This window comes from Anomalospiza imberbis, chromosome 3, assembly GCF_031753505.1.
Source record: "Anomalospiza imberbis isolate Cuckoo-Finch-1a 21T00152 chromosome 3, ASM3175350v1, whole genome shotgun sequence".
NCBI lineage: Eukaryota > Metazoa > Chordata > Aves > Passeriformes > Viduidae > Anomalospiza > Anomalospiza imberbis.
Window position 1 is genome coordinate 45,734,197 of NC_089683.1, and position 18,503 is coordinate 45,752,699.

The 18,503-nt window shown below is 43.1% G+C and overlaps 1 protein-coding gene across 2 annotated transcripts in view; it reads right to left on the bottom strand.

Annotated features, from left to right (window-relative positions):
- SESN1 (sestrin 1) overlaps window positions 1–4,613 on the bottom strand; it is a 78,719-nt gene extending 74,106 nt beyond the window's left edge. Inside the window, exon 1 of one of the 2 annotated variants that reach the window (XM_068184212.1) lies at window positions 3,993–4,613. In XM_068184212.1, the coding sequence (XP_068040313.1) occupies window positions 3,993–4,256 (264 nt within the window). In that variant the 5' untranslated portion in view covers window positions 4,257–4,613. The remainder of the gene's footprint in view (window positions 1–3,992) is intronic. The other variant, XM_068184213.1, reaches the window with a different exon arrangement.
- Window positions 4,614–18,503: the final 13,890 nt, after the last annotated feature.

An 18,503-nucleotide genomic window follows, 5' to 3' on the forward strand; every position in this document is an offset into this window, starting at 1 on the left:
CCCCTTCAATGCAAGTGTTTGGTTTCATTAGACTACCTCTCAAAGAGGTAGACATTGTTTCTTTCTTCCTTATATTTGCCCCATCAAGCTCTGTGTACCAAATTCTCTGCTTTTTGACACTTATGGGTTTTATTCTGCTGTTGTCATGTTTTATCCCATGTAGACTAGCATCTTGTTGCACCTGCAGAACCTGCCCTCCATCTATGTATTCTGTTTGTGAAGAGAATTAATTTACACGCCCGTGGATAGCAGTACGTTCTGCTGAGTTTTCTCCACTGAATAGTTACAAGAGATTTTAATTATCAAATCTCATCCTTTCAGTGACTCTTCTCCAGCTACAGACAGACACCTTGTACTTATATTCCACTCATACATATCTGATTGATCCAACAGAGGCTGGCAGAAGAGTTTTAATGAGCATGTGTTTAGACATTCCACTGCTGCTCTTTCCCAATAATATATTTGTGTTGGTGTGCGGACACCCAGCACACTGGGAGGAATGACGCATTACTCTGCAAGGTCATAGGCACTATGCTATAAATACATGCAAAACACCCCATGAGCAAGAATTTACCAAAAACCTATGATACATATTGGGGGTTTTGCCTCAAAAACTATTCATCAAACATTTTCAAATGCAAACATTGAAACTGTTTTCACTTGGCTAAAGCATTGCAATTGAAATATCTTTAAAACATTTTTAAAATTATCTATTGAGGTCAAAGTGGCTTTAGGAACTTGCTTTTATTAATAAAAGCAAAAATTAGAAAGAAGAGGACTCATTTGCTGACATTGTCTTTATAATAACCCTTACAAAAAAACTCATTTTTTCTAAATGGGAAAACACATGTATTCTCTCAGGTAAAAAAGTATATGTTATAATACATATATAGACATATAGACTACAATGAGAAAACTCATTACCCTGAACATAAGTCAAATCAATGGGAATTTATAATTCATCCTATAGATTGTGATACAAGCAATATTATTTATTAATAATATCATTATTAATGCTATTTATTAATAGCAAAGAAGAAAGCTGCACACTTAGCATTCCACCATATATCACAGGAATTTTTATCCAGGGGGGAAAAACCCCAAAACATAACAAAGGCAGGCTTAGAGGGATGCCATGCTGACACAGGCTGCTGCCAAGCCTGCAGCTTACACCAGCCATACACTGCATTCTACCAACCTGCTCCAGACACAAAGCTGCAAAATCACCAGGAGCACCAGTTGCTCATACCTAAATATTTGCTGACTGCCCCAACAGACAAGAGGGCACTAACTCAAAGAAAGAAATAGCAATCAGAACACATGGAAAAATCTAATATTTTATTTCCTCACTGATTTATGCTGGAAGCAAATCTGAAAGATAAATAAAGCACATTTTGCAGTTCTCCATATTGAGGCAGCTGGGGTGGGCAGGAATAAAAAGAAATATATGAGTCCAGGCTCAGAGTTCTAGTCTGGGATGGACCATTCCACAGGAGAGAGAATGAGGGGAGCCCTAGTTCATAGGAGAACTTCTGGGTTCGATGTTGCCTCTCCTGCCCTGGGCTCTATATCATTTAATAACTTCAGACAGCATAACTGTACATACTGGTGTGGACTTCAGTATTCTTTCAGATCCCAAAACAGGGAGATAAAGTAATACAAGTGCTGATGCTATTCTGAATGGGATTGCACATTTTTATGTTACTAACCTTTGGAAACACTGCCGAAAGCCACAAGTTCTTTGGGGTGAAAACATTAAATTTAATAATTTGTTCTATCTGCCATCTTCACTGCAGGGATCTGAACAATACTATTCTTGGTCATTAATCAACAGAAAACCATTTAATGCCTGACAATAGTCCTTAGCACCCAAAACAGAACACTTGCACTGGATTATTTCTCCAACAAATGTGGATCCAAAGATTACAATGAAAATTTTGATTTATGAGTAAAGACACAAGAACTAAGATTTGCCACTCTAAATTCATAAAATACAGAATACTTCTCTCAGATTTATGCTTCTGAAAAATAAAATTTACAAAAGCAGCTTTAAAAAATTTTCTTAAAATAATGTTCTATTTGATTTTATTTTGCCTAACTTGCTGGAAGTTAGGAAAACTTTTTCCAGCAACTAACTTGCTGGAAAACTTTTGCTGCACCTTGTGTGTATACAATTGGTTTCACAGCTATTAAACCTTTCACACCTATGTTTATTAATCAAACCAGCAAGGACCAGGGCATTTGAACTTGCATTTGCTGTATGAAGATGGACATTTTCTGCCAGAACTTTTTGGCCTAGTTAAAAAAAAAAAAAAAAAAGCTAGAAACAAAGTTTCTAAACTACACAAATAGTTGAACATGCCACTAACTTCATATACATAAAAACCTAAAAGGGAGTCATTCAGTCCTGTATTCTGACCTCACCCCAAAATTTAGGTGAGAGATCACCATCTGTTTGGCCTTTCAATAGACTCTGATATCTTGAACCTGACAAAAACAAGTCTTCCCTTAGCAGTCTGTTGCAGTAACTCACCATTCTCACTAGTAACAGACTCACTTCTCATATGAACCTTTAACAGGGAAAATGACAGATTAAGTTTTCAACTCAATATTCAAGTTTGGGGTGGTTGTTTGTTTCACTGGCTTTGGTTTTTAAAGAAAAGCTGTCAAATTTTCCACTCAGACCACGTGAAACCATCAGCTTTGAGAAAAACTCCACACACAGCCTAAACTGGGTAAAATAAGTTACACTGTATTTCACTACCGAGAAGTTAGATAAAATAAACAGAGACTCTTTCAGCTCCAATAACTCAAACCCAGAATGTGTTTCTATGTATATGATAACATATAATGGCTTTTATGTTATACATATTTATGCATACAATGTATAAATTATTATATCTATAGTACTTTCATATATTGTTTTTACATTTCCCTGGATTTCCCTATATTCAACCTGTTAAAGTTCAGGGAGAAAAAGCACAGTAGTGAGAATCAGGCAGCTATCTCCATGCACAGCTCTCTGTATTCATTTGTGATTAAAAGAAATGCCCGAATTTCCTTTTCCTACTCTGCAGCTAAAAGTAGCATCTTCAGCAGTGCTGTTGGACCCGTTGATACAAGAACTCCAAGATCTGTGCAAAAACCTGAGGTGAGCAAGACAATCGCAATGCAAGTAACTATAATTAGACTGTAAGAGTGGAAGAGTACAAAGTAACATTTATTTTTGATAGCATTAGGTCAGTAAATGTAATACTCTATTGGCTAGGCTGCCTATGAGCTATGGAAAAAAATAGTTTGGATCCTATCTATGACAGTGGAGAAACTATCTACCAATAAACAACAAGAAAGGCATTCTGACGGGCTCTGCCTTAACAACAAGCTCATATGGATTTTAAAAGCTCCAAAACTTCCCATTTATATTTACAACTAGCAACACTAATATCAGTACCAAATCCTTCCTGCTTTTCTGTTAAAGTTAACTGGGTAATACTCGGCACTGATAATACAGACTGAAACTAGAGTGTTAAAGTTGTCATTTTAGTGCTTCCTTGGGGTTGCCCCAACTTTCCAGCCATTCATTGCCAAATTCTCTCTGGTGGATTCCACTGAAATACTTCGTGCTTTTTCACGGAATAGTTAGGGTTGGAAGAGACCTCTGGAGATCATCCAGTCCAACCTCTCTGCCAAGGCAGAATCACCTCGAGCAGGTGACACAGGAACGCATCCAAGTGTTTTTTGAGTGTCTTCAGTGAGATATCCCCCCCACCCCGCCCCGACTTTCAATAACGCTTTTCCAAATGTTTCTGTGGGGAGAGAGCCGTAGGGGTGGGGAGCACTTAGCAAGTATTAATTGCAGGAATAAATCTGACAGGGTGGATCAGACGCCCACCTCGTCGCGCAGATGAAACCCGAAGGTGCCCTGCGTGGGACGGGGCCGGGAGAGCCCCCGGCCCGGTCCCAAAGCCGAAGGGGTGGTCAGCCGCGCTCACCTGCACCCTGCTGAGGATCGCCTCGCTCTTCTCCCTCACGTCGGGGAAGGGGCACCTCTTGGACAGCATGAGCAGTCGGGCCAGCGCCTCGCCCAGCCCGTCGCGGGCGGCGGGCACCGGCAGCCCGTCGGCGGCCGCCCCGGAGGCGATGCTCTCTGCGCGGCGGAGAATGGCTTGCCCGATGGTGTCCAGGGCGGCATCGCGGGCGGCGGCGTCCCGGCTGCACAGCCCTTCCCAGCGCACCTCGCCCTCCCGCTCCTCCATGGGGCCGCCCGGCCGCTGCTCCCCCGCCGCAGCCGCCGCCTCCTCCTCAGCGGCCCCGGCGCGGCCGCCCCATGGCGGGCTCCCGGCAGCCGCCAGCCCGCCCACACAGACGACGACGAGCGCGGCCGCGGCGAGCGCAGAGCCCGCTGCCCGCGCCGCATGGGGGGCAGCGCGGGCCGGTGCCCCCGACAGCCGCCGCCGCCGCCGCCCTCCCGCGCCGGGGCTGCCGAGCGAGCGGCGCCGCTGCGGCTTCGCCTTTCCCGGCCGGGAGAGGGGCGGTCACCACCCCGCGGCGCCGGCGGCTCCTCCTCCCTGACCCGGGCATGGAGGGAAGGGCGGCCCCGGCCCTGCCTCTCCCTCTCCCGGGACGGCCCCTCAGCCCTCCCCGCCGGGGCCGCCACCGACCCCCGGCAGTCCCCTCACTCGGGGTAGGGGGGAAAGAGCCCCGCCCAGCACGGGGAGCCCGCATGACAGACACGCCGCTCAGCCAATCGTCTTTCATCCCAATCGCGGCGGGGAGCGGCGGTTCCAGGAGGGGCTGCTGGGATATGTAGTCCGGTCCTGTGGCTCTCGCGCGGGCGGACTACGTGTCCCGGCAGGCAGCGCGGCGCGAGGCCAGGATCCTGGCGGGGAAGGGAGAGCGCGCGCGGGCATGCACGCGCGGCATTCCCGTCGTCCGGTGTGGCGGGGGCCTGGGGGCATTCTGTGGGCTATCGCAGCAGGTTCTGGAGCGCCGATGGCTGGCGGCAGCCGGGGGTGAAGCAGTCCTGGGATGTACCCTAAGCAAGCGCGTCAGCGGGAACGGAAGAGCTGTTGGTGCTAGCGAAACACCGTCCCGTCATCACTTGGGATAAAGGAGGGATGGGAGGGGCGGGGAAATCCCCGTAATATTCACATTGAGCAACTGTTCAGCGGTGTTTTTATCCAAATTAATCCCAGGGGATTTTTTAAAATCCCAGTTGTGCAGGAGCTGATGAACCTGGAGAAGAGAAGGCTCGGGGGGAATCTTACCCGCGCATATATCCGGACATTTATTTGTGCCTAGAAGGAAAGGTGCAGTGAGGATGGAGCCAGGGTGTCCTCGGTGGTGCCCAGTGCCAGTATCAGAAGCGAGGGACTCCAGCTGAAACACAGGAGCTTCCCTCAGAACATCGGGAAGCACTTTGATTACTGTGAGGGTGACCAAGCGCTGGCACAGGTTGCCCAGGGAGGTTGTGGACTTGCTGTCCTTGGGGACACTCAAAAGCTGCCTGGACTTGGGGCAGCCTGGGTAGCTGTCTCCGGGTGGTCCTGCTTGAGGGGGGGGGTGGACCAGATGGTTTCCAAAGGTTCCTGCCAAACTCAGCCGTTCTGTGATTAAGTGTAATCTGCCACTAAAGAGGCTGGTATTGCTGTTTGCCTTGCTTTTCCTGCAGGGAAAAAAAAAAAAAAAAAAAAAAAAAAAAAAAAAAAAAAAAAAAAAAAAAAAAAAAAGCTGCTGTTTATGATAAATTTATATTTTCAGCCAAGTCAGTTCCTTGATCCAGTTCACCTCTTGGCAGTGAAGAGGAGAAGAAAACAAGGACAGAACTGTTTGCAGCTGTCACATTGAAGCAATCATGAAACTAAAATTTTGAGTGTACAGAAAGGCAAAAGAATACTTGGGAGTAAATTAGAAACAGGATATTGGGCCTACATAGGGTCTTGCATAATTATTTTTAACTTCTCACATACACATTTCCCACTCTAAAATTCAGATGTCAAAACTGAAGGTAAATGCAGAACAAGCTTCTCTTATGCCACAGAAAGACACAGAAACCACTTCTGAGTCCAGGAAAGCGCCTGGGCAGGTTCACCAACACCATTCATTGTCAGCTCTCTTCTTTGTAAAGAATCTGATTTCTTCATCTGCCAACCCTTTGTCTTCTGGAACAGTTTCTTTAAAACTTGCATTTACCTGTACCTTTGAAGGAAGACTGGTCTCTTTTTTTCCCATAAAATCCTTTCTGCAAGGAGGCTGCATTGCCATTGTTCAGTAGGGTGGACAGGCCTGGACTGCTTCATGCAGCTGCTTCCTCCAGGCCCTTGGCACCCTCGTGAACAATGCATCTGCTGAAATCAGCACTACCTGTAATAAATATGAGTCTTGACTTCTCTAAGCACTTGAGGCCTCCACCCACCATAACTGATGGGTTCAAAGAAAATAGTTCTGCCAGTGTTTTTATGTTGTTGGAGGGTTTTTTGATTTGTTTCTTCTGTTTTTTACATTAGCTATCACTTCAGCTTCCCATCTCATTCTGTTGTCACTCATTATGGTCTCCCATTTTCCCATGAATGGGCATGTCACATCTGTTTGCTTTATTTCTCTCTAGATTTTGATCTCCAGAAGTTGGCTAGATCTTAGTTTCCCATCATGAGTTGTTGGGTGTCTCTGACAATGACAACATACATCCAAGATCAGAAGAGTGATCCAGAATCAGAGCTGGAGCTTTGGTGTTTTAGACTTTGGTACAGCTGTATTCACACACTGAATGCCAAGATTGATTGAAAGTCACAGCACTGCCTTTTATCTTTTAGAAGCTGTTTTTTCCACTGGCTCCAAATGAACTCTGGCTACAGGAAACAGATTGTGAAACTGGCTCCAAGGCCTAAACTTCAGATTTCAGCCCTTTGTTTTATAGATTTTAATGTAGTACTTAGGGAATAGCAATGAGGATGGCTTTATTTTTTTTCCAAACCAAATCTCTGCAGTTTTCTGATACCAGGTCAGGCTTCTTTATGCACTGCAAGACATTGTGAAAATCAAGGTCAAAGGCTACCAGTGGAATTAATCAGAGCCCAAAGTTTGGGCAATGTGTTTGTTTGATTTGCGTGTTCACTGACTGCAGTTAATATGCTTGTTTTTGATCCCTAAAGAATGGATAAGAGAGAGGCAGAATTATGAAGGAAACAATCTGGCAACTCATCCAGAATTACAGCAGTTGAGTTTTCAAAATGATAAGCTGAAGAAAAACACATTTGTGGCTGTTTTAAACCTCAGTATTTCCTTCCTTCACGATTTATCAACTTCCTTTTTTTTTTTTAACTAGATAATGGCTTCTGTAGCCATATGCAAATGATATCCAACAGCAGAATTATTTTTGAAAATACAATGTCTAGTAATTGTATTCATGTTCTTTCTAAGATATATGATCTAAAATATATTTACTTTTAAAAGTTGATTCCAGTTTCTGTATGTCACAAAAGAGCACTTTTCTCGAGAATGCATTTAGTCAAATACTGGAGAACTAATAATAACACAGTAAAACTTGTGCAGTCTAGAAGGAACTGCTTTTTAAATTAAATTTCTTCAACTGTTTTCCTTTACACCTGGTTTTCTTAAGGCTTACTTAATTCCAATTGCTAAATACCTAGGATGGGATGACTCTTCAAAAAGTTCACCCTCCCTTTTTAGATCTGTGTTTTGGCGTGTTGCCACAATAAATGGCACTCCAGATTCCTTCACAGCAACCCTCTGAGAAAACAAAGTTCTGTGACTCCTGTTTTGCCAAGAGATACCAAAAAGCCAGAGGCTGCTCCTCTACTGCCTTTGAACCCAGGCTCAAGTTTGGTGTCAAGTCCAAACCATTTTTTCTGGGAGGAGATGTGGTCTTTTTTTTGCTTCTGAGCATGTGTTTGTACATCTAATCTGTTCTGCCCTATTATGTGTTGCAGGTGTACATTTGTACCAAACCCTGCCACCCTGCCTCCTTAGAGGTCACAAATACGGCAGAGATGGGTAAATTAGACACCAGCTTCTTCTTAGGAGACCAAATCTTCCATGCAGAAAGTCTGTGGAATAGTTTATACTGGGGAGTGGGTTGCTTTGATAAGAGCTGGGCTATGAATTAGAACTAGGTCAGAACTACTGGCCACTTAAAGTCCTGCTGGACATTGCCAACTCTCTGACTATACTCCACTGACTTATACATAGTCCATTGTATAAGTGTAACCTGAAACACTGAGAACTAGGAAAACAGTATGGGTAAATTGAAAGTGCAGTTCTGCAAAACTCCTCTGAGCAGCCACCTGAACTCTTGTTACTCTGTTTCTGGATAGAAGTGTTTAGAATTGCCCCAAACTGGGCACCTTGCAACCTGTCTCCTCTTTGTTCCCATTTGTGGTCTAGGAAGTAGGTGGAGCAGCTCTAAGAGAGGTCCTGCTGAGTGGAACCTCTCCAAGCCCAACAAGTCAGGGTCTTCTGTTGTAGGCACAGATGGCTTCAGTGCCTGGCAGAATTTGGTAGAGTGCTCACCTTCAGTACTGTAACCCAGGGATTGAAAAATTGCCTTTTAGCTCAAAGGCATTTAAATCAACACCTCCTAACTATCAGGAGAGTGTCCCAGGTGCTCAGGAGGATTCCAAAATGAAAGGGCACCATTCATCACCTCACTTGTTGAATTTGTGCCCTGCTGGAAGGGATGGCAAATGAGTGGCACTAGTGTGAACTAGAAGGAAGGAGATACAGGGATCTGTAGGCACTTATTCCTGGTTTCTGATAACTTTTCCCAGTCCAGTGCTGTTTTTTTTCATCCAGGAACTGTTTACTACAGAAATGCATAAATTAACCCCAGGACTCTCTTTTGATGATTTAACTAGATGAGAGAGACACCTCCTTGTTTTACTCTGTCTTTTGCCTCAGCTGTCTTGTCCTTGTTCGAGCCTCACATGCTTTTTGGAGCAGGGTCATAACTTCAAACGAAAAGGTGGTGACTCCCTGTTTTCCTTCCTGCTCTTCCTCCTCCCAGTCTAGCATGGTGGTCAGGGATGAGGCATGAATGCTCCCCAGGAACTCCCACTTCCTGGCCAATACTCTGACCACTGGGTAGCAGCACAGAGAGGGTAGACACTGTTTCCTCCAGCTGCACTTTAAAAGAAAAGGAACATTGCTTATTGGGAATTTTATATCTGCTGACAACCCAAAAGGCCCTTTAAGCGCCTTTGGCAGGCTGTTAACACCGACCTTGGCGTTTTCCAGCAATAACACAAAGAAAAATGCTGTGACCAGCAGCCACATGAGCTGAAGTCACAGACCAGAAGAGCTACAGGGACTCTTTATTCATTGTTTTAAAGAACAGCTTTTAGCACTCACTGCCAGAAGAGGACTCCAAATTCTGAGTCCAAAGAAGATAAAAGTGCCAAGCACCAGGGTGGGACTTCACCCACATCTGTGTTCATAGAGTTTCCTCACCCTGCAACAAAGTTCTTGTTAGCTCCTCACTGAGCGTGCTGCTTGTTTTGGATCTATACCTGCATTTCTTTTTCATGCAGGGAATGTAAGCCTGTCATTACCACACTCAGCCCCAAGGCTGAAAGGCTCACATATCCTGAAACATCAGTCCCTTATTAGTCCCAACCCTCTGATTTATTAAGGTCACACAGAACGGCAAGAATTGAAGTCAAGAACCTAGGGATCCACTAAATTTCCTTCATATATGCATAACTTTTTGCATTCAGAAATTGCATATAGTTAATAGGGAAGAAATGCCTATTAAAAACTTTATAATCAATTGAAGTTAGTTTTCTGCCGGTAGCATTGCACAGGATTTTGTAGAATCTTACTCAGATTTGCTTTTTCTGTATCTCCAAAGCCAAGCAAGTTTAAATATACAGATTATATGAAATAAGTAATGCCTTTGTGTGGTGTTATATTTTAGTTAAAAGTTATGCTCTGTCTCACCCCTGGAAAATGTCTGGTTTATTCCAAGCCTGTGATCCTCCCCTGCAGTATCCTGTGTCTGTAATCCCATTGCCCGATCTGTTCCGCGCCCACTTTGAATCTCCCTGTTCAGTGTGCGGGGGGGACGGTTCGCTCTCTCTTCTCCAGCTCTCCTGGCCGGTGCTCTCTCAGCCCCTCTCTCCCCCTCCCCTTTCCCCCCTCTCCCTCAGAAACCATGCTGCCTCCCGGGGGTAGGACCCCCAATAAACCCTCATCTAATGAGCACCCTCGGAAGCCGTGTGGAGTCTCCTTGCCTGCCTGCTGCTACCAGTGAACTCACAGCCTTGGGGGAATCCCCCCACCGAAACGCGCAGCTACACCTTTGACAGCTTCAGTTTCCCGGGCAACTCGGGGCAGAAGTAGTGATAAAACTGTTTCTACACTTTTGACTACTCATTATACCATATGATATCCAAACTATTTGGCATTAATACCTAGAATATTGTGTGCCTGTTCAGGATGTGCAATGAGAATGTTAGAATTGCTATGATTATTCTGAGTCATGTAAGCAGGTGATATTTTTAAAAATCATTCTTCAACAAAATAGGTCTCCAAAATAAAATCAAAGAGTTACTTGAGGAGTTGCTTTCATTTTTTTTTCTGCATATGAAAACAGATTTTCAGCTATTTTAGGTGAAAATTTCAGACAAAATATGATTTTGAGAATAATTTCTTGCCTGGAGTGAAACTTACATTTTCCTTTTCCTTGCTAAGTCTTTTTTTTTTTTCCTCATTCTGTTTCTTAGGCTGCCTGATGTACAAATGCAGAATGGAGTTTTTTGTTCCTTGCCAGGTGCCTAGCTATCAGCACCACAGGAATATATGAAAAAAATGTAGGTGTGGTAGTTGGTAAAAAGAGACAAATCCTACAAATAATTACCCTCTTTGTGTTTCTCTGCTCATCCATGTCAAGATTTTGTGGTTATCTGTCTAAAAGCTACCTCCTACTCCATCTTCAGGCTAGATTAAAGGACAGTGGATGAAGAGATTGACACTTTCCCTGAGAAGGTATTGGTCGAAACAGAAGTTTACTTTAAAAATAAATTCCAAGGCAACAGTGGGGACACAATCTGTGTGTTTCATCTGCCTAGAGGGCAAGTTGCAATGTTCAAAACCATCTTTCAGTGATACCATTAAATATTTGAGACATAAAAGGTGAAAATTATCATGCAGTAAAAGTGTTTACTGTGAATGACTCGACACCTGCAATAATCATCCCCTACCTTCTTACATTTCTTCACTATGATTGTCATTTCAAAACCTACCCTTGTATTTGCCCTGCCCTACCCTAATATGCCTTTTCCTTTTTGCATTTGTCTTTCTAATATCTAATTATTCTGCCTGTGCACAGATAGAGTCTTTTATACTGGAGTCAGTTAAAACCTTCCCTTCACACAACAGCAAACCTTCCTTTTTTTTTTTTTTTTTTTTTTTTTTTTTTTTTTTTTTTTTTTCCAAAACTAAAGAAACTACATATGGAAGACTGTGTGTTAGCATCAGCAGGAAATAACAGGGGACAGAAAAAGTAGCCTTTTCCATTTTCATGTAGAGTACAGAGGAGAACACCTTCGATTTCCACATCAGTCAGTATACTAAGGCCAAGCAGCATCTCTGGATTTTAAGTATAAAAGGAATAAACTTCATCTTTAATCTTGGTAATGGGGGGTGGGGGCAAGTGGGTATTTTTACTTTGAAAAAATCCTAGCTTTTTGTGCTAGAAGAGTGAGTAGGTTAAAAAGAATACCAAATGGCAAAGGGCAAGGAACAGAGCAATAGGATCATGTAAATCCAATAAAGAGAGAGGAGATGAGGGACAAACCCCAAATGTAACAGAAGGTAAATGAAAGAAGAGAAACAGAACTGTGGGTGAAGTGAGGAAGTGTATTAGTGATTATTTCTAGTATTTGGGTTTTGTTTGATGCTTATTACAAAAAGATGATGTTTAATTACTTTGGACTGATTAAAGATATATGAATGTAATTATTTTGATAGCACTGTATTACAGGCTAAATGTTTTCATGCTAAGATAGCAATTATTTCTAGGTAGGAATTTGCACTCTTGTTCCTCTAAAGTTCAGTTATCATCTGCACATAGAGGTTAAAGCAATTTACACCAACTTGATTTCCCCACCAAGGGTTGATTGTGAGTGGATCATGTGCTTTTGGATGAAGGCCCAGTTGGATGAGGAATTTGGTCTGCTGTACTCATTGAAGAAAACAGCAAAACTCTAATAATATTTTTACCCAAGTTTGCATGCTTGATACACGGCCAGGTTAGAATCTATTCCCCAAAAAATTGTTAAAAAAATCACAATTTTTTTATCCACTAGGTTGTTTCTTTGCCTTGCTTACAAAATAATCGTGTAATTCATTCAGCTTTCTTTCTTGCTCTTTTTTTTTTTTGGTTTGTTTTCTTGTTCTCTCTTTTCTCTCTAACAAACAGGAACTAGAGAAATATCAGTGTGAATGCTTAGAAATGAAATGCTGACACAGTGAAAAGTCTTAGGAGTTTTGGGCATTTGTTGGGTTGTTTATGGTTTGGGGTTTTTTTTGTATTAAAAATACCAGGTTTTATCCTACTTGACAGTTCATATGGTGTCATGAGAAAACAGAGAATGCCATTTCTTTTCCTTTTCTTCTAAGAATGAAAAACAATGATTGTATGAAAGTTCTGCATAAGACTTGTTATTCAGGAATGGATGGGCTTTGCTATAGTAGTATCGAAGAAGAGACTGGAAATGTAACCTTTTATGTGTCCAGTTCTGAGACTGCCAGTGTGTATCTTGCAGTTTGTAAAAAAAAAACTGCCTCCCATGGATTTAGCTGTGTCAGTTTTTCAGAACACTCCCAGGTTCCTTAATTTCTCTAATAAATTTTTGCCATTTTTTCTGGACTTACTTAAAATGAAAGTTGACAAAACTTAAAAAACACGTTTAAATGCTTTATTGATTCAGTGAGGTTTCACTTCTTACTAGTTCTGCAGCTGCTACCATTTCATGTCTAACCCACTTATATTAAAAGACACATGGGAGTATCAGCTGCTTAGATATGTCCTGAGCATTGTCATGTGTTTTAGGCTGATTAAAGTGGTTGTGTCAGGATGCTAGAGACTGGGTGTTCCCAAAACAACAATGCAGTTTGCCCACAACATTATTTGTTTCTTTTTTTTTCCTCTGTGGAAGGGCTGTTGTTTGTCTGCTGGGATTGAGGCTGAGCGTTGCAGCATAGCTAGTACAGCTGACCAAGCTTTTCTCCCAGTTCTCAAAGGAAAGTGAAAGGGGAAAAAAGACACTAGTTTGGATTGTGTCACAAAAATGGCTTCTCACATAACCATTAGCCAGCAAGCCTTGGCTCAAGTAGACAAGGCAGCAGCCAGAATTTTGGGAACTTCTCGGTATTGCCTGTGTTGGGGCAGTTCTTTAGACCTTCTCTTATGTCACATAAACACTGAATCAACCTTTGGTTCATATAAGACTTTGTTTTCAGTTAACAAAAAAAACACTATAAATTGTGCATGCCCGGTAGGTCAGGCCTGAAGATAGATATCTTTGTATTTCTTTCTGAAAAATGCTTTGATCTGCTTTTTCGTTTTCCTCTTTGAAGGTGTTCTGACATCATCTCTTTGGTTCTAAAAAGTTGCCCTCACAGCAATTTGAATGAACCAGTGTCCCTGTGAGATGGCAAACATCAGAGAATTTAGTGGAAGTATCCCTTACATTATCACATTATTCATTTAGTGTGTCTTTTGGGAGACTGTTAAGCCAGCATTATTCCCTATGAGTCTGCTATTGTTTACATGTGGAAAAAGCTTTTCCATATGCTGCTTTACAACATGAGACATAATTATATGTGTGGCAAAATGTTTCTGGACTTTTCACTTGAGGAGACATTTTTTGAAACTTTGTAATGCAGTGGCTTGCATTGAAGAGGGGGAAACACAGGGGAAGGGTGGAGGATGATGAACAAGTCATAAGTGGTCTTTCTGTAACACTTGGGATTTCAGTTGCGTTCAGTAATTCTCCACTGTTAGTATACTTTCTTGGGCCAGACAGCAGTAACTAAAATGTCAATTGATTTTTACAGCAACCCAATCCAGTATGCTGGCATTTACTGCAGGCCATATTCAACAAAAGTAAATAGAAATGGTATAAAGGTAAATGGTATTAGTACTTAGATGACTCTGATGAAATGGGAAATTCTCTGTTTATCTTAAGGTACCAAACTCCAGTTTGCTTGCTCCTTTCTGAGGCATGAACATCACATATACAGGGATGGACCTGATGGTGGGATTGCTCCCCAGCATACTTTGTGCAAGCTCACTCTCGGCCTGCATGTGATGCTGAGCCAAGAGGCAGAAGTGGTCCCATGGAAAGTGTTGTAAAATGCAGGCGAACCCAATGGGAAGAATGATGATGTCCAACATCAGTTCAGAAGGCTGAATGAGTTCTTCATTATAACTATGCTAAAATACATTAATACACTATATAAAGGAAGATACTCAAACTACAAACCTACTTGTTCTAACTATATCTCTCACCCACTCAACTAGTGACCCTCTGGCGAGAGTCCAGACACAGGTGGATTGGATTGGATTGGATTGGATTGGATTGGATTGGATTGGATTGGCCATCAGGCTCAAACAATCCTCACCAGAATCCAATGAAGCAATCACCCCAGGTCAAGAATTCTCCAAACACATTCCATGTGAGAAAAACAAGGAGCAGAAATAGAAATTGTTTTCTCTTTCTTTCTCTCTGTGCACCTTTATGAAAAATCCTGAGAGAGAGAGAGAAATGTGCTTGCCACAGGAAAGGACCAGCTCTTCTCATGCTCACAACCCCAGGGCTGAGCACTCCAGCTGCAGCAAGGCAAGAGGTGGGCAGAGTATTTGCATCAATGCAGTGCTGTCACAGAGCTAATGTGCTGTGCCTGACGTCATGCACCATGCACAGGGTTGCAACTCTGTGGCACAGAACTCCATGAGCCTCTTAGCTCAGGCCTGGAGAAAAACATAACTGGCTTTCCCAGGATGATGTTTAATCAAGAATATTCCGAGTTGGAAGGGACCCATGGTAAGCCCATGGGCGCAACACAGTTATCCCATGCTTGATGCAGCCAGTGTTGGAACCAGTCACTCTGTATTTTTCGGGGTGAAATAATACCGGGTGTCTGAGCATCACTACTGCATCTACCAACACAGGCCGTGCCACTTCCTATTAAAAAACCCAAAGGGCCGCTGTTGACTCCAGATATGACCTGCACAACACAAGTGCTTCACCCTGCTCACCGCAGCAGTGTAGGCTGCTGAGGTGGGAGTGAGGCATTTCTTCCTTCTTCCCCTCCCCTCTGCATGTAACTGGGGTGTTTTGTCAGCCTCTGTTTAATATGCATACCTCTCCCTTGGCTCTTGCCCAAACTCAAAGGAGTGCACTGCTTTCCTCAACCAAGGGCTTGTCTAAACAACGATATTCTGGCTGCTTTAATGAGTGTTGTTCAAGTGCTAAATCCCCCTAAGCCTTGTGGAGTTACACTAGTACAAACACTGCTGTTTGGGAAGCAATATCTGCTTTAAAGCACTTCTCTAGGGCTGTGTACCAGGTATCCATGACAGCAGCACTATGGAATAAGAGAGTGGTTTAAGCTTGCTGTATAAGACTTTTTAAAAAGCAAACCTGGTTGTGATGGTTTTATAGAAGCTTAAATACTTGGGGGGGGAAAGTTGTGTTAGGACAGTTGACGTTCAAGCATACGTCAAACTACTTAATTATTTCCTGATATGTTTCTTGTTGCAGTGGGCTGGAAGTGGCCAGGACGTTTAGTGATGTCTTGCTGGTGTAGAGTGACCTAGTCCTTTTCCTGGTGTGCATCTCTTTGCCTGAGGTCTGCAGTGTTGTAGACGTTCCTCCTGTGCAGTTTGGTTGCTATAAACTCTATTTACCTGCTGAGATATTAGGACTTGTCTACACCAGAGCACTTCTACCAGGGTAATTATGCTGACACAGCCTCAAAGCACTATAGCAACCATGTCCTCAGCTGCTCCACACAGCCTCTGTATCTGAGGAAGCTGTGGTAAAGCAAGGCGTCCCTAACTGTGTCTGCAGCAGAGTTTCTGCAAACACAGGTGTCTCGGTCCTGTGGTGTTTTCTTTCACACCCTTTGCCGAGCCTGTGCTCTTAGGAGCAGCTTGGGGAGCTCCCCCCTCCAGCTGGAGGGTGTTTATTTTCACATTAAAGTTGTGGTGTTTTTGTGCTGAAGCCCACACCGGATTAGCTGAATCACCACCACCAGGCAGGTGAGCTGGCCTCTTCTCTTTCACTTCCCTTTGGTTTCACTTGCAGAACTAAAGGAGTTTTATTTCCCTTTCTGCCAAATAGGTGTCCCCCATGACCCCCCCCCCGCCCCCACCTTTGTATTACTGAGCTTGTCCACAAACTCTCAAATATTCTGCTTCTTTATTCCCTCCTTTTTTAATTATTTGCTTCGGATCACTGCCCTCTTTACAACTGTCCACAGACCCATCTCCTTGGAAACAGCAGAAACTTGTTTATGTGAAAGTAATAAGGAAAGTAATTGATGTGTAGCTGTGCAGGCATGCAGGGGAGCCATGTTCCACTGGAGGATGTTGGAAAAGCGAGTCTCCACTTACGCTGACTGCCAGACGGTTGCATGGTGTAAGGAAAAACCACCTTCTTCCTCTGCTGTTTCCAAAGTTGCCTTTTATTCACAGCGGCAATAGGAAACTTCTTGCTTGTGCATATGCTCACTTTTACGGACTTTTTTTTGCTAGTCATTTTCATCACCAATGTGAAGGGGTTGAATAGCAGCAGGAAAATTTTTAAGTCTTGCTTATCTCTTATTTTCTGGAACTCCATGCTGATGCACTGTGCCATGCCAGGACTATCTCCTCTCTTGTCTTGGCCCTGACCACTTCTGTGGCCACAGGACTTTCTCATCCATGTTTGGAGGTTTCTGCTGCTCCTTCTGCTGCTTTGTGCCTTTCTCTGCCATTGCCCATTGTGCTGTTGGACATTGTTGATAGACCTGGCCAGCTGTTATGGTCAGGTATCCCTGCTTGGTCTTTCCCAGTCCTTAAGGACAGAGGTGGAGGCCCATAAACAGCTTTTGTGGCCATGAATGTAGTGGGGTCACCAGACAGTAATCCACCTCTTCCAAGTGATGGTGGGATACCTGACTGACTGCTGCTGCCTACCCAGTGCCAAGAGCTTGTGGCCTGGCCTTGACTAAGATGGCAGCAGGGCCCCATGGAGAAGTCTTTGGAAAAGACCTGTGGCACAAGGGTAGCCTAGATAGACTCCCTCTTTGGGATCAGGGGGGCTGCTCTGAATGGTGTGACCTCAGGGGTGTTAGCACACAAAAGTGGTGATGGCCGGGAGGCCCCAAGTCAAGCAAGCCCTGGTGAAGAGATGCTCATGTGATGATAGTTTTGAGGAAGAAAAAAGGATTTCTGCTTGCCTTCAGTATAGTGCATACCTTGAAGAGGCAGTGTGGCTGGAAGATTTTTTTTTTTAATACAGCCTTTGGAACAGGCTGTAAGAGCTGCAAGTGCTCCTAGAAACTTTTTTTGTTATTGGAAACTTTTTCCCTTGTTTGCTACCCAGTATGAATGGCTTCTCCTGGTGTATGCTTCATCAGCAGGCTCTAGCCTTGGTCTCTTTCTTCCTTGTGTTACTAGATACCTCCTTTGGGTGATTTTCTTGGGGACTAACATCTGTAAATAGCCTTACCCAAGTAGGAAGACCGTTCCAGTTGCATGCATTGTATTTTAAACACAAGTGATACAAAGATCATAATTCTTATATCACTGAACCTTCAAATAAGGTGTTTTTCTATTAGCTGAAGCTGTATTGACTCTTTGCTTCTTACACTGTACCAAAAGAAATGCTTGATACTACTTTGATAGGTCACTACAGGATGATTTCAAACTTGCTTTGACTTCCTAGAGGTTGTATTAGCCTAAAGCACTTTCTGCATATTTCACTCTCCATGTCTCGAGTATCAAGAAATATTTCTATTTGACAGGTATGAACTGTCTTCAAATGTGCTTCTCATAAAACAAAGAATGTGAAAGGGTGGAACAGAAAGGGAGTGAAGAAACAGGACTTAATACATGTGCCTGATAATGGAGATAATACTGGGGATATTGCATGTTAAATATCCTCCTGTTATCTCAACACTAAATATGGAGAACTGTGTCTTTATTATGTAATAATGGTACATTATTTACCATATGTAATTTGGTTTTACAGCCAAAAAGATGGGAAGAGGAGCACTAAGGAGGCTGCAAATGGAAACAGGCTGTAAAGCCTGGAATGTTTGCTCTACAGGGAGCACTTAGAGTCAAGACACTGAAGTCTGTAAAAGAGTTAGTAGAAAATGCTCTTGATACTTGGGTTTTAAAGGACAAAAATCAGCATAAGTTATTAGAAAGCACGTAGAAAAATCTTGGAAAATATTGGTTGGTCAAAGGAAGCTATGTTTTTTAGTGTTAT